The sequence below is a fragment of the Branchiostoma belcheri genome, unplaced genomic scaffold, assembly GCF_001625305.1.
Source record: "Branchiostoma belcheri isolate BF01 breed outbred unplaced genomic scaffold, Haploidv18h27 scaffold71, whole genome shotgun sequence".
NCBI lineage: Eukaryota > Metazoa > Chordata > Leptocardii > Amphioxiformes > Branchiostomatidae > Branchiostoma > Branchiostoma belcheri.
Genome location: NW_017804365.1, coordinates 811,308 through 836,367, shown reverse-complemented (window position 1 = coordinate 836,367; position 25,060 = coordinate 811,308). Strand labels below are relative to the sequence as shown.

General features: G+C 39.7%; 2 protein-coding genes and 1 pseudogene across 3 annotated transcripts; 1 reads left to right on the top strand and 2 right to left on the bottom strand.

The window, feature by feature from the left end:
- Positions 1-197: 197 nt before the first annotated feature.
- LOC109484940 lies at positions 198-14,102 on the top strand (annotated as a pseudogene).
- A 103-nt stretch (positions 14,103-14,205) lies between these two features.
- On the bottom strand, positions 14,206-16,794 carry LOC109484938 (ubiquinol-cytochrome-c reductase complex assembly factor 3-like). 2 transcript variants are annotated; one of them, XR_002141102.1, is made up of 2 exons: positions 16,590-16,794; positions 14,206-15,521 (listed from the first exon to the last, which is right to left on the bottom strand). XR_002141102.1 is itself a non-coding variant. In XM_019788302.1 (2 exons), exons 1-2 carry the CDS (start codon positions 16,695-16,697, stop codon positions 14,766-14,768), a joined length of 246 nt encoding a protein of 81 aa, XP_019643861.1. In that variant the 5' UTR covers positions 16,698-16,794; the 3' UTR covers positions 14,206-14,765. The 2 variants fall into 2 exon arrangements, 1 of the variants encoding a protein (XP_019643861.1); XM_019788302.1 differs by having other exon boundaries at positions 14,206-14,903.
- A 5,321-nt stretch (positions 16,795-22,115) lies between these two features.
- LOC109484907 (protein CEBPZOS-like) lies at positions 22,116-24,523 on the bottom strand. The gene is made up of 3 exons (XM_019788258.1): positions 24,279-24,523; positions 23,855-23,899; positions 22,116-22,306 (listed from the first exon to the last, which is right to left on the bottom strand). The coding sequence occupies exons 1-3, from the start codon at positions 24,373-24,375 to the stop codon at positions 22,200-22,202; spliced, it is 249 nt and encodes an 82-aa protein (XP_019643817.1). The 5' UTR covers positions 24,376-24,523; the 3' UTR covers positions 22,116-22,199.
- Between the last annotated feature and the right edge of the window lie 537 nt (positions 24,524-25,060).

Below are 25,060 nucleotides of genomic sequence, written 5' to 3'. Positions count from 1 at the left end.
ATGTAATACATAAAAGGTAAGAGAAACATGTTATATAGAACTCCTGTACATTTAATTTATCATGTAAGCCATGTTCCATGTATACATGTGTGTAAATTATATCACTTATGAAAAAATGGAGTGAAGCCATAATTAAGGCGGTGTGGCCTAACCAAAGTGCCACGTGGTTCCCTCTCAGAGGTACAACACCTTGATCATCATCAACATGGCTGCCGCAGACCAAGACGGTGCAGTTCGTCCTCGTTCCTACCAAGACGAGAGCTATCTGCACGGGTTTCTTGGAACCGTGGGTGACTTAAAGAAGGAAGGGTAACTGCAGGATGTCGTCCTTGAAGTCGAGGGTCGGCGGTTTCCCTGCCATCGGCTTGTTCTGTCCGCGGCCAGCCCCTACTTCAGAGCCATGTTTACAAGTGACATGGCGGAAAGTCGGCAGAACGCGGTTGTTTTACAGGTACTAGAAAGGATGGCGTAATGTTTACAGGGTTCAATAGAACAGAGCACGGAGCTTACCAAGATGAAACATATTAGATAGAACTGGGGAAAACAGGAGAGCCCATTTTACCCCCCCTAATGTTTTGTTTTCTTGTTATTTTGTCTGTCAATAATAATTTTTTTTAATGCCAGCTTTGCTGACTTTATTGAGCACTGAGCACTTTAGACTGTTTCCAGTGAAAATTAACTGTAGAATATACTTCTATATATTGATTTATTATCAATTTATATAGTTTTAATGTAGTTTTGTTACTGTAGATCATTGAATATGCATGCAAAAATATGACATCAGGACTGGAATAATATGGTCAACTTTTGCTGTGTTAGGCCACACTGATTTAATTTTATGGATGACAGAGATAACTTTATTGACACAACAAAAGTACAGCGACTTTCGTAAGGTCTAAGACATGTAGATATACAGACAAATAAACATGCCCGGTACAACGAAAATATCCTACGTACAGAACAATAGGTGGGTCAATGACATCTGCGCGCACATTGGTTTTCACCTGTTCTAAAAAAAAAATTACCTCCGACAAGGACAATATATAATGTCCTTGCCTCCGATGAGGCTCAGGCCTGGGTGCCATCCTCCGTAGTCCATGGTAGCTAGTGACAATAGGGAGCCGGCGGTAACTACGGAGGATGGCATCCAGACTGCGGACACTCCACAGAACTCGAGACTTCAGTACTGTTTGTTTGTTTGTTTATTTCGATCCCCATTAGTGCTTAAAAGCACTATCCTTCCTGGGGTCAATAAAATGAAACATAAATAACAAAACTTGTACATAATGATGATAACAAAATAATAAAGTAAGTTCAAAATCAATAGGAGAGGTCAGAGGTCGACCAAAAAAAGCACAAAATAATCTGAACATAATCCAGCATTGTACGTAAACAACAAAGGTGCCCACAAAATTAACAAAGGTATAAATAACTTAAATAACTGAATAGAACATAATGTCCAACTGATCATAATTCCAAAGATAAATATAACAAATTGATCAGCCATTTAAATAACTGAAAGGTAGCAGCAGAGACAAAATAACTTATACAAAATCAAATAAAACATTCTATACAATAAGAGATCAGGCCTAGCTTATGCTTGTTACCACCATACGCTCAATGGTGAGGATTGCTTTGAGTCATAGCCCAATTTCTTATTCTGTGCCAACTCGCAAAAGGCCAGCATGTGGCGACTTGTAAAAGTTGCTATGTACTACCGCAAATTGTATTTCTTAGGTTTAGGAGCATTTTTTTCTGTGTGGAATTTTTTTTAATTCGCCCACGTGCACTAGTTTTGGGGTCTTCCGAGGATGTCATCCATAAAATTAAGTCAGTGTGGCCTCATAATTCATATACTCCAGGTTTTTTTTTCAAGTTTGTACATCATTACATAATTATTCTCCTCCAGGGTCTGGATGGAGACACATTTGGGGAGATCCTGAGTTACATCTACTCGGGAACCCTCCATGTGTCCCTGGACAGAGTGCAGCACCTGTACCAGGCAGCTGACCTCCTGCAGCTGGACTATGTGAGAGACACCTGCAGCAGCTACATGGCCAGGAATGTGGAGCGCTCCACCTGTGTGGACCTGTACAAGTTTGCCGATGTCTTCTCTGTCAGCAGTGTCCTGAAGCGATGTCTACGGTATATCTGTAGGCACTTTGTGAAGGTTGGTTTTCTTATACAATGTACATTTGTACATTGTTATTACATTAATTTCAAGACTTTGAACTGTTGAATTTCAGTACATGTATGTTTGGATTTCCATTCATTTGAAAATAACTCACAAATCCACATGTTATTGATTTTGTTCTAACAGAAAGAATATAGTAATAATATTATTGTTTTTACCTAGAGCTTTTGACCAGTCACTCTGGCCTTCTTCAATATAGAATGACCCAGTGATACTTGTCACGTGGCGTCTCTGAAGTGTAACATCAACACTGGGTCAAAGGCATCCGATAAACGATTTCAACCCCCGGCACAGTTGAGTGAAGGGTGATGGGCCCTGATGTAAAATTGATAGCCTCTTTCACCCCTCTCAGTACTAGTACTAGTGACTGTTGTCAGGGCTCGAAATTCATTTCTGGGAATAGGTGCACTGGTGGACCCAACTTAAGAAACTGGGTGCACAAAAAAGTATTTGGGTGCACCATGTACATGTAGAATTTTAGCAAAAACTACTTATGTTTCATTTATAAAGAAAATACTACAACAAGGATTTTCTTGTTTTTCTGGTACTTAGATGTCAACAATATGCTGTATTACTACAGTAGTATACATTTAACATCTTTACATATGTAAAGCTACAATGTTTGGGTGCACAGCTCCAAATTTGGGTGCACTAAGGTACACATGCACCCAGTATTTTGAACCCCGCTTGTTCAATGTCCAGTATTCTTACAATGGTTTTATAACTTCAAACATGTAACTACTAACACAGATGAACTTAATCATAACCTTACCCACAGGTTTCCTCCAGTGAGGAGTTCTGCAGCCTGAGTGTGGATCAGCTGACTGAGATCATCAGCCATGATGAGCTGGATGTTAAAGAGGAGACAAGAGTGTGGGAGGCTGTGGTGAGATGGGTGCAGCACAGTACAGAGGACAGGTGGGCAGCAGTGTTCTACTGGTTCAACTAGGGCTGCATATCAATACTAGTTCTGTGTACTGGTACAGTACCGCAAAAATCAATTAGATACAGGTCCAAAGTACCAAATCACCAAGTACCGATATATACTGATATGACACAGAGGTGACTAAAGTCACATCTAGAAGGAACATTATAAACTAATAGGCAACAGAATTTTCAAGAACAGCTGCCTCTGAATCTGAAGAAAGATTCTGTCAATTTAATTACTGTTTTTAATGTTATTGAAGGAGTTTAGAAGAACATATTATTAATCTGTCCAATTTTTCAGGTACAGGTAAACCTTTGTACCGGTACCTGTACCTGATGTTACGTTTAGGTACTAGTTCAACTGATTTGCAGAGAAGGCTTAGTGTATGAGTATGACTGTTGTTTTTATATTGTTACAAAAGTCATGAAATAAACATAAGGCCATACTGATTTGATTATATGAATGGCCTCCTTTGGGCACCCAGAACTGATGCAAGCCTGAAAAAAAAATTGTTCAAAAAAGAAATTTTCCTTCATTATGATATGAAATCTAAATGGTCAGGAAGGTTGCACAAATGACTGAACACACAGAGTATGTGCACATCTTCTTTGACTTTGGAAGTCTTGGTGGTGCAAGCAACTATATAATTCGAGGCCTGCTTCCCTTCCTCTGGCATTGTCTTCTTTTCCTATCAAGCTTTGAAATAGTTCAAGTAACTAAGGCCCTGTTCACACAGAAGTGCCTGAACCGTGATTTGGCTAAATCTCATTCCTCACATCTGGTCCATGTGCCACACATTCCTTTCAAACCGTGTCCAAGCACGATTTGCTTAAACTACATTTATTGTTGTTTGATGAAAACACGCAAGGTAGTGTGTTATCAATGTCAGAGGTCAACGACCTGCTTGCTGGTGCCCCCCTCCCAGCGTACCTCGTTGAAACCGCTTCGAAACTTACCTCCCGAGGTGGGTTTGGGATCAAGGCACTTTCAATGCGATTTGGAGCGTTCAGATGGGGCCAGCTTGAAACCGGCTTCGATGGAATCTTGATCGAAAGTGCTTACAGCATATTCATGTGAACGGGGCCTAAAAGACAGTACAGTCAAAAATTGTTCACGCAGATCTGACGTCATCCATATGATTGAGTCTGTATGACCTGATTCGTAAAGAAATTGCCTTGTTGCCAGGAAATTGACTGAATTTATCCTTACCCTGTTCTACAGACTGCACTACCTACCCAGCATCCTACCTCACATCCGCTTCAACCTGCTGACCTCAGATAACACGGCAGCCATCTTGGAACACCCCCTGGTCAGGGAGGATCCTGGGAGTATTCAGGTCATCAGGAATGTGGTAAAGGAGGCGTCCGTCTTGAAGAAGAGATTTAGGATGGACACTCTGGAAATGGCCTGTCTTTGGGATATGGAGTCAGTATATATTTCTTCTTTCACTCAAGTCCTATCTTGATAATGATAATAGAGTTAAACCCTATCTAGACTGGGGGTGGAAGGGGTGGGGCTAAAAGTACCTGCGCCAACTTTGATGTCGGATAGCGTCCAGAGGCACTTAACATGACTTTCCTCACTTTACTCAGGACAGAGGTATAAATGAGTACCTAGCTTCCGTTAGAGACATCCCTCAGATAGGACGTTAAATGGAGGTCTTGTACCCACCACACTTATCGAAAAGAGTAGAGGACCTTTCCAGTGTGAGTGGACCAAACTTACAGTGCTACATGTATGTCCGCAGGAGGGGTCGTATTGAGGTCACCTAAGTTAGCGCTGAATGGCAGCTGCTCCAGACCCTTGTGATTAAGCCCCGATAATTCTGAGCTCCTCACAATTGGCTGCGAAGATAGAGTACTAGTAGCTGACCCACTTCACAGCCAGTTTTATGGTGACTTCACCGCCAGTTTTATTGACAGTTTTGCGGTGTATTCTTCCATTTCCAGGACCAGCGACATTTTCTGCATGAACCCCAGGGAAGGGAAGTACACCAAGATCAGCTTGCCTCCCCATCTGAAACACAAATTACTGGCAGGCATGACAGTTACCAGCGACAATGATTTGTACGTCCTTATTCACGAGCCGACCGATCATCAGTTGTACACGTTTGAGTACAACCAGGTGTGTAAAGAGTGGGAACAAACCTGCACTAGTGTATCCCGAGTATGTGATGTTGGATGGGGCAGCGGGGTTTTTGCAGGAAAAGAATTCTTTGTTGAAGTCGACAAATGCCTCTACCTCATCATGGTGAAAGACACATTGATCGGTATGGTGGTTTGGACCAGAAGGTACAATTGGTACACAGAGGAATGGCAGGAGTGTGAAAAGCTGCGATTTGACGAAGGAACAGATGAAATGCTCTGCGCTGCGGTGACCTGTGGATCGCACCTCTATTTCCTCACGAACTCAGAAGTGCGTCGCTACGACCCAATCCATGGTCGGTGGGACGCCAGGACCCCACCGAGAACCATCCCGTACCTCATCACAGCTGTTGCCATGGGAACAGAAATCTTTTGCACAGACGACAACTTCACCAAGATCATGGTGTACAACACAGTGTCAGACAGCTGGGAGGCACTACAAGCCTGGCTTAACCCATTTAGGAACCGCATAGTTTCTCATCATCTCTTTGTACTGGAGAACCAGCTGCATGTTTGGTTAGAGCCTGATAACACTTTGTCAGAAGAAGGAGAGAAAGAGGACTGTCTTGTCCTTGTGTACGACAGGTCTGACGATGCTTGGAGAGACTTGAAGGCCACCCTGCCTCCTGTCGAGTGTTATGAAGTGTGTGGTCCCATGTGCACTATGGCTAGCATGTAATGTGCCTACCATGTCTTAATGCATTTAAAGATATACAGAGTACCACAGGGTAGGAAGGTTTAACAGCATCTCTTAAGTTTCCCTGTTACTCAGGTTGGAACTGATTGCCCAGTAGTATAAAACTTTTATCTTTAACTGCCCCATAACGGCAAAAGAAATTACTGCAGTAACTTAACTGACACGATGTTGCAGTCCTTTATTGAACTGCTAGAGGCCGCTTTTGACCTATGCACTTCACCTTCATCATAACCTATAAGCTTCAAGCCCTTAATTGTGAGTTCGCAACCTGGTATCGTGTCCTATCGTGTAGAGCATGTACACCTTTGATTTGTACTTCACTACACTAGTACTGTGAATTCCTGCGTTCCTCAGTGATATTCACCAGAATAATGAGCTTTCTCGGCCTAGTTTTCAAAGCACGAATACTAGTTATGGAAGTACAGATCATAAGTGATTATGAATAGATAATAGATTTTTGACGTCGATTGCGTAAATGATAAGTGATAAATTTTATGATGGATTTTTGTTAAATAAGCTCACACACTTGTTATATTTGTAATTTTAGTAGATCTAGAGGAGACCTGGTTTGAAGTCAGGTCTCATAGTTTAAAGTTACGCTCCAAAATTTCTGTTAACTGAATATTGATATTTATGTTGATAAAGTAACCAATCGTGGCTTGTTGCTGAACATGATGCAGAGTTGCTTTTTATTGGTGACTTGTTTTACCTTTTATTATTGCCCGTTACCTGGAAGTTAATAAACACAAAGACGACATATAGATTTAAAATCCGTGTATTAAAATCATAACATCATCAAATTTATTGACTTAACATTGGTTACAATATAATTGTTTGTAAAGCACCAACTTCCGTTGATATAGGTAGGTGGAGAATGTGTAGCTAGCTACTATATCGCTATGTTACCATTTTATTGTAAGGCCATGACTTGGTTATATGGATGGTATGAATTTTTGGTCCGTTTTCCCAATAAATTTTCGACCAGAATGAAAGAAGAAAATGGGAAGAAATGAAAATGAAGAATCTATTATTCGACATGCCATACTCTGTGCGTTTAGTTTAAACAAATGAGTAAACAACACAGGGAAATCTACTGAAATCCACATGGAATCTACGTGATTTCATAATGAAGGCAACGTTTTTGCCAAGCTTCTTTTACTGACATGCTCCCATCAGCTTTGGTGTTCCCATGGCCAGATGATGTCATCCATATAATCAAATCAACATGGCCTAATACACTACAAATGAATAATTATCATATCTTCCTCACTCATTATCTTATCTGTTTGCACCAATGTAACATCGATATCTGTAAGGCACAAAATACGAGCATAGATTTCCATAGGTTATCATTATACAAGTCAATGAAATAACATAACATTGCATAAACGATAGCAAAAACGCAAAGACCATTTTGCATGAAACATTTTCAAAGTGAAGTTTTCCACACCATGACTTCGTCTTCTGTTGATCCTAAGCTTTGGTACGCCTTTGGTACATGTAGCTTTGAGGCTGTGGTATATACATTGTGAATCTGCTGTCTTTTATGACATGTAAAATTTTGTAGATTAATGTCGACAAAATACGACAAAAGTAGATTGTTTACTGATACATTTTCTAAGCTTCTGTAGGTAGCTCAATATTCACTAAGAAACACCATTGGGGAGAGGTTGTATAAACTGTCATGCTATATTTCGTGTCGAACACAAGAAATCTGAGAATTTAGACTTCCAGGGAGTGTTTTTGTGAATGAATTGGAACTGTATTGTATGATGATGGAAAAAAACTGAATTTCTTCATAGATGTTATATAATTGTATATGTAATGATACGATTGTACATAAAACTTACTCTGGTATTACACTATAATTCATGTTTCATCACACCATGATTACAAAGTGCAAATTCTTGTCGATCTCATGCCACACCCTACCGGTACCGCCTAGGGCATACCGGGTCACAACCCTGTCAATCAACCCAATCTTCGCCCAATCACTTCCAATGCTTGCTGTCGAGGGCGAGGCACATACAAACTCCATCTAAAGCAGTGTTTTCCATAGAATACTAACAAATCTGCCTACTGTTGTTCCAAATGTACTACATTGATGGAAATAAGAAGACCACTAAAAAGTGCAGCGTTGAAAGTTCATGTATGTTGGTAGACATTATTATGCAGAAAATTTAAACTGTAATTTCCAACACAAGAAATTGAACTTACCCAAAGTTTCGACATTACAATTTGAGACTTTGTCAAAAAATCTTAGACTCGTGGCGTGACGTTTACACTATATAGGGTTAAATAGAACACTTAAAACATTGGGGGGGGGGGCAATGGGCTTCTCTTATTCATCAGTTAGTATGTTGCATCTCCGTAAGCTCTCTGCATTGTTCTTGTGATCTTGCCCGTGTATGATAACAAAAAAATGTAAAACATTATCAAAGGAAGACACTTTTAAATATATCATATCATGTACAAATATAGACGTCATCAATGTAGTATGTTTCAAAATGTTTCAAAAAGAGAGAAGAAGCCATTAGAACTAAGTTCTATACCACTTTAGCATTGTATACCTTAGACCTGATGTTAGCCTTTCTTTATTACTATTGTTGTACATAGTACTCTCTAGTACATTGCAGTTTGTACATCCGTGCATTTATGCCCCCGGGGAATGAACATGCAATAAAGTTTCTTTCTTTATAAAGTTTCTTTCTGATAATTTGCTGACTTCATTGAGCACTGAGCGCTTTAGTCTGTTAACTCTGTTTGCAATGATAATTAACGTTAACTGTAAAATATACTTCTGTGCATTGTGTTACTATCAGTTTATATAATTTTGGTGTAGTTTTGTTACTGTAGATCATTGACTATGAATGCAGAAATATGACAAGGACATGAGTAATACATTAATGTGGTTAAGTTTTTCTGTGGGGTGATTATTATGTATAGAGTTTTTATATATTTGTTCAAGTTTGTACATCATTATTCTTCTCCAGGGTCTGGATGGAGACATGTTTGGGGAGATCTTAAGTTACATCTACTCGGGAACCCTCCATGTGTCCCTGGACAGTGTGCAGCACCTGTACCAGGCAGCTGACCTCCTGCAGCTGGACTATGTGAGAGACACCTGCAGCAGCTACATGGCCAGGAATGTGGAGCGCTCCACCTGTGTGGACCTGTACAAGTTTGCTGATGTCTTCTCTGTCAGCAGTGTCCTGAAGCGATGTCTACGGTATATCTGTAGGCATTTTGTGAAGGTTGGTTTTCTTATACAATGTACATTTGTACATTGTTATTACACTAATTTAAAGGCTCTGTTGAACCGTTAAACTTCTACATGTATGTTTGGATTTCCATTCATTTGAACATAACTCACATATCCACACGTTGTTAATTTTGTTCCAACAAAAAGAATTGTTTTTACATAGAGCTTTTGCAGTCACTCTGGTCTTGTTCAATATAGACTGACCCAGTGCATCTGGTCATGTGGCTTCTCTGAAGTGTGAGTTAATAACACTGGGTCAAATATATCTGATAAATGATGTTGGCCCCTGTCTTGGTTGAGTGAAGGGTGATGGGTCCTGATCGATGTAAAGTTGATAACCTATTTTACCCCTCTCAGGAAGTAGTCCCGTTCAATGTCCAGTATTCGTACAATGGTTTTAACTTCAAACATGTAACAAACTACCAACACAGATGAACTGTCGTGACCTTACCCACAGGTTTCCTCCAGTGAGGAGTTCTGCAGCCTTAGTGTGGATCAGCTGACTGAGATCATCAGCCATGATGAGCTGGATGTTGAAGAGGAGACAAGAGTGTGGGAGGCTGTGGTGAGATGGGTGCAGCACAGTACAGAGGACAGGTGGGCAGCAGTGTTCTACTGGTTCAACAGTTACTGGTGTCTAGTAGATAAGGGCTATGACCAAGGCTTATTACATGCAAGTATGTCTGTTATTCTTTTATTGTTGTTGTTACATGAAAAACATAAGATCATACTTTTAACTATATGGATTACCTCTGAGCTCCCAAAAACTGATGCTAGCCTTCCAAGAAATTTCCTTCATTATGAAATCTGAGTCATCAGGAAGGTTGAACAAATGACTGAACACACAGAGCATGGCATAACAATTAATTGTATGTTTTTGTTCTTCTACATTTTCTTTGACTTTGGAAGACTTGGTGGTACAAGCAACTGTAAGCTAGGCCTTCTTCCCTACCTCTGGCATCATCTTCTTTATCTTTCAACCTCTTCTTTCTATCCCAGAAAACATTAAGGATGGTGCATGCAGATCAGATGTCATCCATAGGATTGAGTCAGTAAAGATGTTACTTTACTGATTCATAAAGAAGTTACATAGTACTATGATGCCAGAAAATCAGCTAATTCTGCCCTTACCCTGTACCCTACAGACTGCCCCACCTACCCAGCATCCTCCCTCACATCCGCTTCAACCTGCTGACCTCAGACGACATGGCAGCCATCTTAAAACACCCCCTGATCAGGGAGGATCCTGGGAGTATTCAGGTCATCAGGAATGTGACAAAGGAGGCTTCTGTCCAGAAGAAGAGATTTGGGATGGACACTCTGGAAATGGCCTGTCTTTTCAATTTGGAGTCTGTATATATATTTCTTCTTTCACTCAAAGTCCTATCATGTATATTCTAAACAGCTGAAGCTATGTACATGCTCGATTATTTGCAGAAAGAAAGTTCTCTCATATTGCAGTTAAACTTTCTGACATTTTGCTAAATTGCAGGTTACAGAAAAATAAGTACTTAATATTCTTAGCACATTTTAATGGTGGACTAGCCCCCTTGTTGTAGTGATTGCACAACTGTGTGGCTTCAGGACCATATAGAACCGGAGATTGGATTCCAGTGTCAGATGCACAACAATACATGGCCTTGGTCATACATGTATCTCATAACAACATATTTACCTCCATGAAATGTGTCATGGAGGTTATATTTTCAGTTGTGTTTATCTGTCTGTCCGTCCTTCTGTTGGTCAACAAGATAACTCAAGAACGCCTGGATGGATTGATTTCATACTTGGTGTGTTGGTAGGGTGTGACGAAAACTGGAAATGATGAGATTTTGGTCCCCCTAGTGGCTTCCCTTGGTACTGCAGCGCAACTTCCGGTTTTGATATCTCGCGATCTGGAAATGCTAGGGTCATGAAATTTTGATGGAAGGTAGCTCTCGTGCTTGGGAAGACGTCTTATGAGTTTGGGCCCCCTAGCGGCTTGTTCTGGAACTGCAGGGCACTTTCTGGCGAAATGTTTAAAAGCCAATAAGTCCAGACAGGAACAACATATTTTCATTATTTTTGGTGTGTAGGTAGCTGAGAGAGAGATGTACATAATTAAATGCAAATTATGCAAATGAGGACTTTATTTGCATAATTAATGAGGAAATTCTATAAGTACAGTGTTTTACATTATACTACTTACATACATGTAATGTATGTAACCTATGGCAGGCGGAACTTCAACAGATACTAATTATGCAAATGATGACCTAATTTGCATAATTAATGCGAAAATTCTATGGTTTCGTAATGGTGAATGATGAGACATCTGTAAGTTAATCAAAATTTAACATACATCACGATGCATATATCATGTTAATGCAGAGGTCATTTGCACAATTAAAGAAGAAATTTACATTTACATATCAAGATCATATTTCATGGAGGTATGAGGTCTCGGAATTCTAGTTCAAAAATGCATTCTGCCCTTTCCAGACCCAGCAAGATTCTCTGCATGAACCCCAGGCAAGGGAAGTACATCAATATCAGCTTGCCTCCCCATCTGGAAGACAAATTAGTGGTAGGCATGACAGCTACCACCGACAATGATTTGTTCATCCTTATTGACGAGTCGGCTAATTATCAGTTGTCCGTGTTAGAGTACAACCAGGCGTGGAAGGAGTGGGAGAATACTGGTATGTCTCCAGTACGCAGGTTCATTGCACAGGATTGGGGAATGGAAGAATTCTTTGTTGAAATTGAGGAACACCTCTACTTTATCACTGTGAAAGATATTGTACGGGAAAACATTATATTGGTGGAGACCAGAAGGTACAACCGGGACTCTCGTCAAGGCGTTTGTCGCTGATCCTCCTCTCCTGGCTTGTAACTGGATGTAACAAGTCGTCCAAAGCCTTGTCCACCTCTTTGACCAATTTCCTAGATTCTCTCAGGTCTCGTATGTCGGGCTGGTCTTTCCCTTGTGCATACTCCCTGCTCCGATCACGTGCGTGTTGGCGGGAAACCTGGGGAGGGGGTTCACTTCTTGCTCGAACGCTGGCTTTCTCTCCGCCGTAATCCGACGATTTCTTTAGGTTGTATGATCTAGCCAACCTCACCTCCTCTTCCGCGTCTTCCGAGAGGCTGTCCGACCAGGCCTTACGCACTAGCTCCGGAACTTTACTGTGCCGCCGAAGGCCTCTGATCTTCTCCTGGACGTTAGCACTACCCCGCTGTCGTCCGAAAAAGTCTTCATCTGAGGTACCTTCTGGTCGCTCAAAAGTGCACCTGCCGCGGCCGTATGGTCCCGGGTGTCCTTTCACTGGTAGCCGACACACGGAACATCGTCTCTTCTTCTTCCTCTTCTTCTCACGATCAGACTCCATATTCGCAAAAAACGCCAGATGAAGAGACAAACAAATGCAAGACCGGCACCCGCGTACCGTCAAGTCGAATGGCGAATCACGTGATCGTGTCAAAGGTTACGGGCCGAAACAAAAGAAACAGGGGTTTTCTAGACAATTAACAAAAATTACCAACGGTCAATTTTTCCCACATTATATTGGTGGAGACCAGAAGGTACAACCGGGACGCAGAGGAATGGCAGGAGTGTTCACAGCTGCGAATTGTCGAAGAAGGACGTGTGATGTTTTGCGTTGTAGTTCCCTGCAGTTCACACCTCTATTTCCTCATGAACTCTCATGAAGTGCATCGCTACGACCCAGTCCACGACCAGTGGGACGCCAGGACCCCGCCGAGAACCATTCCGCACCTCAGCACAGCCGTTGCCATGGGAACAGAAATCTTTTGCACAGATGACAACTTCACCAAGATCATGGTGTACAACACAGTGTCAGACAGCTGGGAGGCACTGCAAGCCTGGCCTAACCCCAGGAACCTTTTATTTTCCCATCATCTCTTTGTACTGGAGAACCAGCTGCATGTATGGTTAGAGCCTGATAACTCAATGGCAGAAGAGGGAGAGGAAGAGGACTGTCTTGTCCTTGTGTACGACAGGTCTGAAGATGCTTGGAGAGACCTGAAGGCTCGTGCCTCCTGTCCAGGGTTGTACAGCGTGTGGTTCCATGTGCACTATGGAACGCATGTACAATATCCCTACCATATCTGAATGGATTTGGTTAAGATGTACAGAGTACAGCACATCTTCAGGGCAGGAACATCTCTTAGTATTTGGCTTATACTCACAATGAGATAGATCTCCCAGTCTTATAAGTAACACTTTTATGTTAACTTGAAACTTATTTTTTTCTCAACTAGTTTCTGGTAGAAGTTCACCCATTCATTCACATCATTTGGCTAAAGGTTGAGATCCTGGAACTCTAGGTCTGGTTATAATTTTGTACAATCAAATTTTCATTGCCCAAGCCTCAAGAGATGTCTTCAGTACAAAATGGTCCAGGAACAGTTAAGCTATAAACTCACCAAGGAGGAGAAACTGGTCAAAGTAGTAATCAAAGTCAGGCAATCGTACTTTCATGACCACACTGTGGTGCACTTTGTACTAAAAAAAATGTCTTATGTTCTTGCCATGAATTTGCACACTCTTCATAGTACAGTTGTTTATCATTCATTTTGGTAACATTACCACGAAGAGGAAATGCTTACTAATTGAGGTACATTGTATTGTCCTTAAAATGGTGAATTTTTGAAATATTTAGTTGAATTCAACACGAGTGGTGCAACTTATATGTATGTTGAAAAAAAAAAGAAACATTATAAATGTACATGCACTTTGGCATTATACATGTTAAACTATTAAAATGAATAATATTTATTATATATAAAATTGATTTGTTGGATTTCTGATTCAGATTGCAGGCCCTGAATAGTACACCAAGGTACACTAGTTTAAACATAATAAGTACATGACAGTATGAAAAAAATGAGGCAGACAAATTTGAGAACCATGAAATCAAATTGGTGTGGTCTTATGATTAAAATATTTTTTTTCACTTAATATATGACTTGCTAGTCTAGCTATAACTTGTAACTGGTAGATCCAGTAGACTCGATATGGTGAGTAAAATGCAGTTAGATGTAATTTATTTAATATTTAGATGTACAGCAACAAAGACAACTAGATAAGAGTGTATCACTGCATAACCTAAGTCAATTGTATAATCATCAATATGCTTAAAAAAAGGTCTTTACCACACCCTTCAATTGTCTCCTGAACAGTCCTATATGAGAATAACAATCTCTGCCACATAGGGCACATCTGTAAGCTGACTTAGGTCTCTTTCAGAGTTCTTTTCTCTGGGTCCACTTCTGGCATATAACGTGTTACATGTTTATAATAACAAGGACCCTACATAATATTGAGATAATGTCCTTGATCATATTCAATGTCAATTCATCATTTTGTTCATCAATTTCTATATACAACATAATTTCCAAACAGTAACTCGTATCACAGTCACAGCAAATCAATCTACTCTCTTAGGGATGCACATACAACGCTGATCCTAATTTATTACAGACAGTCCTTGCAAAAAAGTCATTCCATTTAGTACATTCTTGTTCTGGAAGTGCTGCTATCGTTTCCTGCCATCCCTGTCCTCCTCCATCCAAAACGGCTTGTCTGACTCGGCGACCTCCTTCAGTTTGGCCATCATGAGCGCTGATCTGGCTCTGCTCTCGGCCATCTTTGCAGGGTCACCCTCTGGTAGTTTCTAGTGGGAGAGCACAACCAACAGACTACTTACTTCGCACTGAAGTTAAGACATTACGAAGATACAAAAATTGTGCGTTTCAGCATAATATATACCATTAGAGGGAGTCTCAAGACTGGCCCAAGTTACGTAGCCTCTTTTGCAGCCTTCTTGGAGCAGCAGCATTTTTTTTTGGGGGGGGGGGGTCCTGATACACCATATTTTTTTACATGGGCAAAGGTTCTCTATAAATGCAGCAGAAGGAGTTACTAGTATGCCATGAACAGATATGCCTCTTCAACAACTTCAGGTGCCAGGGATACAACTAGTGCAGGTGATACAGCTTTCTCCATGGATATACATGTAGCTTTCCCCAAACAAGGTCAAATAGAAAATTCCACTAAAATGCTGCCCTGCTAGAAGTCTGCACAAGAGGCTAGGCTAGCGCAAACAGTGTCCTCTCTTTCCACGAGTTTCTCTAAATGTTCAGTCTTGTTTCTGGTGTTTCTTCTGGTCAAACCAGAATTTGTCATTCCAGGCCGCTTGGTCAGTCTCTGCAGCGTACTTAAGAACTGACATGACAGAGGCGGATCTCTGCTGACTCTCCAACATGGCCACAGGGTGTTTCTCTGGACATTTCTGTGGGAAGAGGAATACACTGATGCCACTTATATTACAACTGAAAAGATACTGTAGCACAAATAAATGAAGAGCCATCAACTTGCAATGTACTAAGGCCACACCAATTTAATTTGTTGGTTCTCGGATTTTTTCAGAAAAAATATGAAGCGACAGGGCGAAAAAAAATAAAAATAAAAACAGGTCTAGGCATCCTATTATAGGCTTAAATGCTACAAAATGAGCCATGAAGTCAACACAAAAGGCTGGGTTAAAATTTAAACATTGAATTTTGAACTTTTAATCAAACCACTGCAATGATAGATGGGAAAACTGTAACAACTAGGAAGAAAAGGACTTTCCTCAACTGTTGGGGGGCAAAACATGAGCATTTTTCAGTTGATTCAGGAAAAGAATCAATTTTTTTTTTTGCAAATCAGCAAAAAAACGAAGAGGCGAATCCGAGAACCAACAAATTAAATTGGTGTGGTCTAAAAGATGACACGAAACCAATTGCTAGATTATCATGAAAGTTCAACACAAAAGGCTGGGATTAATATTTAAACAATGAAGTTTGAACTTTTAATCAAACCAGGCTGCGTTGACAGATGGAAAAACTGTAACAAGTAAGAAGAAAAGGACTTTCCTCAACAGTTAGGGGCAATGTATGAACATTTTTGAGTTGATTCAGAACCAGAATCTTTCTTTTACAAATCAGAAACAAATGAAGAGGCGAATCTGAAAACCAACAAATTAAATTGGTGTGGCCTTAAGTCAATAAATACAGTATGGATTTTTTAGCATCATGGCACCAGTAGTAACACGAACACCACCGATACCAGGATGTCATATTTTCATAATTTTCCAGTTATACAATAGCACACAAGCAGATGTGTGGCGCCAAGCAACTTGTTTTGATCTTTTTGCTTTTTCGTAAATAACGTTGTGAAAAAAAATCAACGAATTGGGTAAAAAGAAATGAGCCAAACGTTTTATAAAGGAGGAAACTAGTCTAATGCACTGTATACCAGTGTAGCGTATATAAGTTAACGTTTAGATTTTATGCAAGGCTTATATATGTGAACTAACCTGCAGCATGGTTTCTCTGCTAGGACTTATAACTGCCATTATGCTATATCCAGCAATGCAGGTGCCTCCCACCACTGCTATAGCCATTATTCCCCTGCCCATAGACATAACTGTCTTCTTGTACTGTCTGTTACCGCTGAGGATGATCACAGGAATGAAGAAAGACCACACAAGCAAGCTTGCTGGGTGACCTCAGGATCACTCGGATCACTCGTTTGCCAAGGTTGGGCGATGACATCAGTACGGCCTAAATAGGGGGCGACAACAATTGTTGAACAGGTGTAACTACGTTCAATGATCATTCAATGATCTAACTTGACTTTCTGAGATACATTTTCTAACCAATTTGTCACACTTTTTTATGTTGGTACATCATGATTATGCATAAAGTTGTTATGAAAACTTTACATGTGTTGAATTCGCAAATTTCTCCCCCCATTTGTATTATGATGGACTATCCCAGAGCTTGCGTCATTAGACTATACCACAATACTGACAGGTAGGAAATTAATATGAGTGTAAAATAAAATCTTGCAATATTCACCCACAACATGACCTGTATCACTTTATAAGATATGCTTATTTTTCTTACATATATGTAGTTATTCGTAACTTTCAGTTGAGCAATAATGGATTATTTTAATCGAATAGTTAAGTGCCTGCTAATGGTGTCCCCCGGGTGTTATTTGGAACAACCTACTCTATCCGCCATTTTTGTGTCTTCTCCTGAGCGGGGCGACATCGTCCAGTTTTGTCACATTTTGTAGCGGAGTACGGGGCGGATTGGGGACAATGTCTAGCTGGGGGAAGAGCCAAGACAACGCGGTGTTGATGATGAAGAAGCAGGTGGAGCAACTGCGGAGGGAAGCGAACATGGAGAGGGTGAAAGTCTCTCAGGCCGCGGCGGAGTAAGTAAACATGTAGAGCAGGCTATCAGTTGTCAAACAAACATGGCCGAGGCCCAACTGTTATACGGAAAATATTCGTACTACTAAATGTCGTGCAGATTCTTTAGACCTGAAGTTGCTGAGCCGTTTGACTATAATTTTGAATTCTGACAGGATATAGTTTATAACCGTACAAAGTAAACAACGGATGGAGTAAGTTCAGTCAGTGTACTTCTGCATGATTTGAGCTAGTAAAATTATGCCATGCAAAAAAGAAATCTAAGAATAGCTGTATAAGTAGAGTCACTGAATACATGTACATAGTGCAGCGTATCGTATAGTTTTTATGTAGAATTGTAACATTCCTGGCAAGTAACTTAGTCTACACTCTGTTTAGTACTGTAGTCATAGAACATGTTTTGTATAGGTACAACTGCTCACTGTACCCTTCATAAGTATAGTTTAGCGTAAATATATAGAACTGAACGTACATGTAGGAGGGCCTGCAAGCCCTTTTTCGAAAGGTGTAATTAGGCCTTTTTAGACTTCATAATTCGTAGGCAGCCTTCGCAAAAATCAACGTAATTCCTAATTGGACATTAGCCGCAAATCGTTAAGTCATAATCAGCTCTGAGACTTAAATGTAATTCGAATAGGCGGCGAAAATTTTGCGTAATTCGTAATCACTACACCCCCTTGCAGGCCCTCATGTAGAGTCGAAGTATTTTCTAGCCAGTAGTTCTTTATAACACTCTGTCAGACACAGTAACCGTTGACCATATATGTAGCATTATGATAGACTCATACCAACTAGTAACTTAGTTATTTGCCATACATTGTACCCGTGACAATCGTTGTGTGATAAACTTGACTTGACTATATCGACACAACTTTAAGATTTCCCAATTCAAAAGGACGATGTCTTCCATTTTCAGCCTAAGGAACTACACCCAGCAGAATGCCCAGCACGACGGCTTGTTGGTGGGCATTCCGTCGTCACAAAACCCCTTCAAGGAAAGCACCAAGTGCAACATTTTATGATGGAGCTGAAGTGCAGCACAATGTCATGATTCTCTACAAGTGAGTGCTTAAGTTTTTGTCTCTTTACTGCTTTGATATTTGTGTGCCATCATTCACCTATTTGTTCAACATGTACAGAATCAAAAAGGCCTCTATTGACATCATTTTCAGCCAATAAGGCCACACCAATTTAATTTCTTGGTTAACAGATTTTTCTAGAAAAATAATGGAGTGGGCGAAAAAAAATAATAAATACAGGCCTAGGCATCCTATTATGGCCCAAAATGGTACAATAGGAGCCATGAAGTCAACACACCAGGCTGGTTCAAAATTTAAACAATGAAGTTTGAACTTTTAATGATACTATGGCATTGAAAGGTGGAATAACTGTAACAACTAGGATGAAAAGGACTGTTTTCATTCAACTGTTCAGGGCAAAATATGCGCATTTTGCAGTTGATTCTGAATTTTTGTTTTTATTTGCAAATCAGAAAAAAATGAAGCGGGCGAATCCGTTAACCAAGAAATGAAATTGGTGTGGCCTAAGGTTATGTTTTGGTGGCATTTGTGTGTTTCAGTGTTAACACGATTACCCCCATAAGGTTTGGACAGATTATCCCCTGGCAGCTTATAATGGTACTGCTGCAGAACTTCTTGTTTGGATAACTCGCGATCTGGACAGGCCTGTGCCACAAATTTTGGCTGGTAGATACATTGTAGGTCTTGCGCTCGTGAAGAGTGATATGAGTCAGGCCTCCTATCACCATGTTCAGGAACTGCAGCAGAGTTTGTCTATAAATCTTTGATGTGTTTTTTTTTTTTCAGATGTTCTGTTGCATGCAGATCCAGTACTGTGTTGATACTAGGTGAAGAGGGACGGGATGACACACAGCTTGGACAACATGAACAAAAGTGGTGGCAGACGGACATTGTGCCTTCCAGATAGTTAGTCTTGTCTGCTGGGGAAAACAAAAAAATGCTTGAGCATGCACTACCACATTCCGTAGTTGATAGTCACCACCACAACAAAATATTAACAAAAAATTGGTGTAGAAAGTTACCTGCATGGACATGTCTTACTCTACAAAACACTTGATAGGTGATTACCTGATGACTAAACTTCAAGTAATGTCAAACTTACTACACCTGTGTTTAGATCATGGATTGAATCATTGACTGAGGCAGCAAAAACAATGTCTAATTTCTGTACTATTTTGTACAAAAGGATTCAGATGTATAAATTATGCACTTTTCAATGCCCTTCCTTGTCGATGCCTTCCAATGTTCGGAAAGTGTGCTTTTTTCAGCTTTACAAAAAGTTCCTGAATGACTCCATAGATTTTGTCCTCTACAGTTCGCAACTGTGCAAGTGTACAGACCCATGTTTGAAACAAGTTGAATGTGAATTCCAGGATTTGGAAATAACTATTTGCCTTACACAGCTCTCTTTGTCCAAAAGCCATTTTTAGCTTTCACATTCCACATCAAATATTTTGATATGGTAGTGGTGCTTCTAGTAGAGTAATATCAGTGGGTAGGATTTCCATCAGTATCTTCCATTGAAAAATAACCAAAAAAACAGATAGGTATTTGGCAATACAGTTTATATAAAATTGATGATCCCAAATTAAGTTTTCACTGTTTGAAAACTGTTGGATAATTGACTGTATAAATTGTGCCAAAATTACCTACTCGAAAAAAAAAATATGATCACTTCCAGCCCAATACTTATAGCTTCCCACAGTATGAGGCTCTATTTTGCATACAATACAGCATGTGTTAAGTGTTTCAATACAAATGTAATGAGGTGAAGATATATTTTGATAGTGGTTGCATTCTTTTTGAACACGCTAGTGTCATGTATCAGACTGATGTCTATTGCCTTACATCTGGCTGGCAGTGCATTGATGAGAAGATGTATTTTGCAGTAGTATGTTAACTTGTGTTGTTAGTAGTATTTGGGGTGATGCAAATGAAAATGACTAAAACAATAGAAAAACCTGTACACAACAAATTTCTACATTATGGTACATAATGCTCTGAAGACGATTATCACCTAGTCGGTAACTTGTATCCCGTAAAACTTTTTTCTGTACATTTTGTTTATTTTCATGAGATGTTTCGATTAATATCTAAGTGTGTAAGACATCTCCTGGATCCTCTAAGCTAATGTTGAATAAAGAGGAAAACTTTTACTGAGCAATTTATAGCCCCAAAAAACAAAGGTATAAAGCCATCAATTATGGTGTCTGCTTCTTCATTTTTTTTGTAGTTGGTCATTATTTTAGGGGTATGAGTACTCTATCATCTTTTTGTGGCTGCAAGATGGTATCGAATTGACAGGCCAGTATCAATTTGCTGGTGAGAAAAGATGCCAGTACTATCTGCTTGGAGAGTACTGTAAATCACTTTATATTTGCAGTAGCAAAATTTTGCAATCTCAGAAAAATGGACAGTTGGCGGTGGTGGCATGAAGAAGAAAGAAAGTTGGCAAATTTTTGTTCCTGCCATAATGTTCAATTCACAGTACAGAGGTGACCGCGAATTTAAAAGTACCGCAATTATAAAGTAAAAAAAAGCACTACACTTTGTCTCAAGGGTCATGCATTGAGTATGACAGAATTCAAAGAACGAGAAAGGCTATTGTCTTACTACTAGTGCCCTGTGCTGCAATAGAATAGTACAAATGAAGATATTGGACTATGGAAAGGGAACTAAACTATGATTTATTCTTACATTACAAAAGCAACATAGAATCCAGAGGAACTGCAATACGATCCTTACTGCTAGAGAGAGGGACATTTACATCTTGATAGTTGTAATATTCTGAGTTGTGCAAAGTACAGATTGACAAAGTCTTCATCCTGAAGATCATAACAGCATCTCTGATGCTGTGGAAATGCTGCATTTGACATGTTGAACAAACATTCCATATCAACCAGGGTTTAGCAATCACCGTATGCATCCAAGCTGAGCAAATTTATGACAGACAGAATTGATGCAAAATAATAAATTCCAAAACAATCATGACTTAACTCCTTAAATAATTTTTCAATCGACAAGATCACATTATAAATTAAATCATTATGATTAAAAGGGTCAGTTCTAGTTAGTCTGACACCTGTATAGGAATAAACATTGTTAATTGTTTGAACCTGTTAACTGATTAAGGAAAAAAGAATTCTAATAAGAAAGGTTGAGGAAACTTTATACAGTTTTATGTCGAAAAAGTCCTTCCATTCAGAAGCTTACATTGATCAGCAGATGATATCACACAATTTATGTGTAACACTAAGGAAAGACGACTGTAAACTTAAAGTATTGGTAGCAGTAACTACTTGAAGTCGGGTACAACAAGAGTACATACATTTTGTAACTACATGTACTTGTGATAAACCTATGAAAACAATGAAGATTTTACAGAATAGTTTGACATGGACCAAATTTACAAAAAAACCTGAGGGTAACTACAGAAACTGCATATGTCAAATTTTTCCTATGTGTAAATTGACTTGTTTGCCAACATCAAGAACGTATGTCCAGATTGTATGTTCTTGACGTATGTCAAAGCAGGCCGATTTACATGCAGGAAAAATTCAACGTACACAGTTTTTGTACCGTCAGGTTTTTGCTCACATGTAAATCTGGTCAAAATTGTTAAGAGGCTTGTTTGAGAGAAAATCTTGCTGGTGCATGATCTGTGCTAGCTCTTCTTTGACAGTTCTTCAAATGGATGAGGGAGTCCCCAGGCCTTGTAGTCTGCTATTCTGGCTTCCCTGTATCCTGACATTTCCCCAGTTTTGTAGAACCCTGGTGAGGGGAGACGAAAAAACTGTCATAGTAAGTTTTAGCCTAACAGTTATAATATGTAGGCTTGGGAACAATTTTTGGCAGCACTGTACATGTATTGCACCGCTGTATGAGATGGAAAGATACACTTTCTTTTACATCTGTTCAAATTCACAGTTTGGCCATACTGACTCAATTCTATGGATGACATTCTCTGGAAACCCTCAAAACTATTGCAAGAGGGGAAAATATACAGCAACTAGAGTTCCTCGATCTCATACCTTCGCCAAATGATGTTAATCTTTATGGCTGACAAATTATTGTGCCATTCTATTGTTTCCTCATAAATTATGCAAATAAGGTCCTGATTTGAATATATTATGTTTAATGATGTTTACCTTCACTGAACTTTCACATACCACATGTATAAAAATTCCAGGCAGTCATCATTACAGAATTATAACCTTTTCTCATTAATTATGCAAATTATGTCCTCATATACATAATCAATATCTGCCTGTGTTTCTCTCCTTCTCAATTACCAATCTCACAAGCTTCAATAGTCTTATCATGGAATGCAGCTGGTTTATAGAATCTCCCCATAAATTATGCAAATCACATCCATATTTGCATAATTGTCATATAATTATATCAAGCATCATGAAAGCTACCTACATACCAAAAATCACGACGATCCGTCAACAGGTTCTTGAGTTATGCTCTTTTTGATATTTTAAAACAGATAGCCCTGCAGTTCCAGAGCAAGCCGCTAGGGGGCGCAAACTGATGTCACTTCTTCCCCAGCACAAGAGCTACCTACCATTTAAATTTCGTCACCCTAGCATGTCTAGATCATGAGATATCAAAACCGGAAGTTCAGCTGCAGTACCATAAGAAGCCGCCAGGGGGCCCAAAATCTAATCAGTTTGAGCTCTCATCAAGACCTACCCACCTACCAAATATCAAGATAATCCATCTAAGCTTTCTTGAGTTATGCTGTTGACAGACAGACACACACACACACACACACACACACGGCCATGAAAACATAACCTTCTCCAATTCTTGGCGAAGGTAAAAATGCTGCTAAACCGTAGGAATACAAAGCTAGTGATATGAAAGGAACCACAGATCACAGCCTGTCTAACATTAACAAGCAACAAATTCTTAGTTTGTAAGAGGTAGGTATAGATGACCAAAGGTAGGTACATGTAGGCTGTCTTGTTCAAAGTCTGACATGTTGTTCACAGATCTAGGATGTATACTGTAAATCACTTTATATTCGTGGTAGCAAAAGTTTGAGGTCTGAGAAAAATGGACATGTTTACAAAACTACTATATTCACAATGAGGACAGGTGCTGAGAAAAGAAAGTCGGCGAAATATTTGCTCAAGGTAATGACAAATTTGCGGTACAAAAGTGATCGCAAAAAATGCGAATATGAAGGTACCGTGGAGCCTGGGACAAGCAAAAATTATTTCAGCAAGTGGATATCATCCATAAATCAAAATTAAGTCAAATGTTTGATCGAGGAAAACTCAACAAATATAATAAGTAAAATATTCTCACCCTCCAGGATGGACGGCCATTTCTGATGCATGTAATGTCTGAAATCTGGAAACAAAACTGAAATTTTATGTCCAACTCTTTACAATACTACGTCTAGTACTTCTCTCAGCTCTGACTTGGATCGTCAAAACTGAGAAGTTAAGCAATGGCCAAAATAAAGATGATATAACATATACAAATGTAACATTATGTGTATTTGTTATATATGTAACGTCATATACAATTTTAGTAAGCCAATCTTGATGAACGTTAACAATTATGATATGATAATTAGTTTAATAATTATGACACTTAAGAAGCCTTCTCGGGTGATCACTCTAGTGCATAAGATACCTTTTGTCAAAACACCTATCATATCATATCATATCATATCATATCATATCATATCATATCATATCATATCATACCATACATAATATCTCACCTTGACTTGTATTCATCCTATGCCAGACAATGTAGGTTGCTCCAAGAAACCCCAGTTCAGCATACAGGATTGTCTTTATAATCAACCGCCGGCTCATGTTCTGCAATTAAATGTTGATTCTGCTTTTTACCTATCTGCTGATAGTCTTCTTAAAGATAGCTTAATGTCCAGAGGTATAATTTTCACAGCATAACAACATCAGTGCACCACGTTTTGCTCCAAGCGTGTTGCAACTCAAAAACAAAATTGCAAGCCTGTGGCTATTGACAGGATCGTCCTGTCAATGGCAGAAAATATTGCACTGCTGACAGGATCGTCCTGTCAATAGCAGAAAATATTGCACTGCTGACAGGATCGTCCTGTCAATAGCAGAAAATACTGCACTGCTGACAGGATCGTCCTGTCAATAGTAGAATAATTTGCACTGCTGACAGGATTTTTCCTTGTCAGCAGTGCAAATTATTCTACTATTGACAGGATCGATAAAATTTTGGTATTTTTATTTCGTACTGGAAATTTTGGGGTGGGCGCTGGTTCGTGTAGGTCTTATGTAGATGTTATTATGTATGCTATTAGGCCATTTTTTACGATCCTGCGCTGCGGCCCCTGCAGATCGTCGTGCATACATTGATCCCCCGCTCGGTAACGCGCGCCTGGCCTCCCGTAAGCAATGCGGCGGCAGTGCGTGCCTGTCGCCCCGACTAGCCTCTACCAGGCACCGCGGATCGCTGGAAAAATAGTAGAAATTGGCCGATATATACCAAGGGTATATATACCAAGGT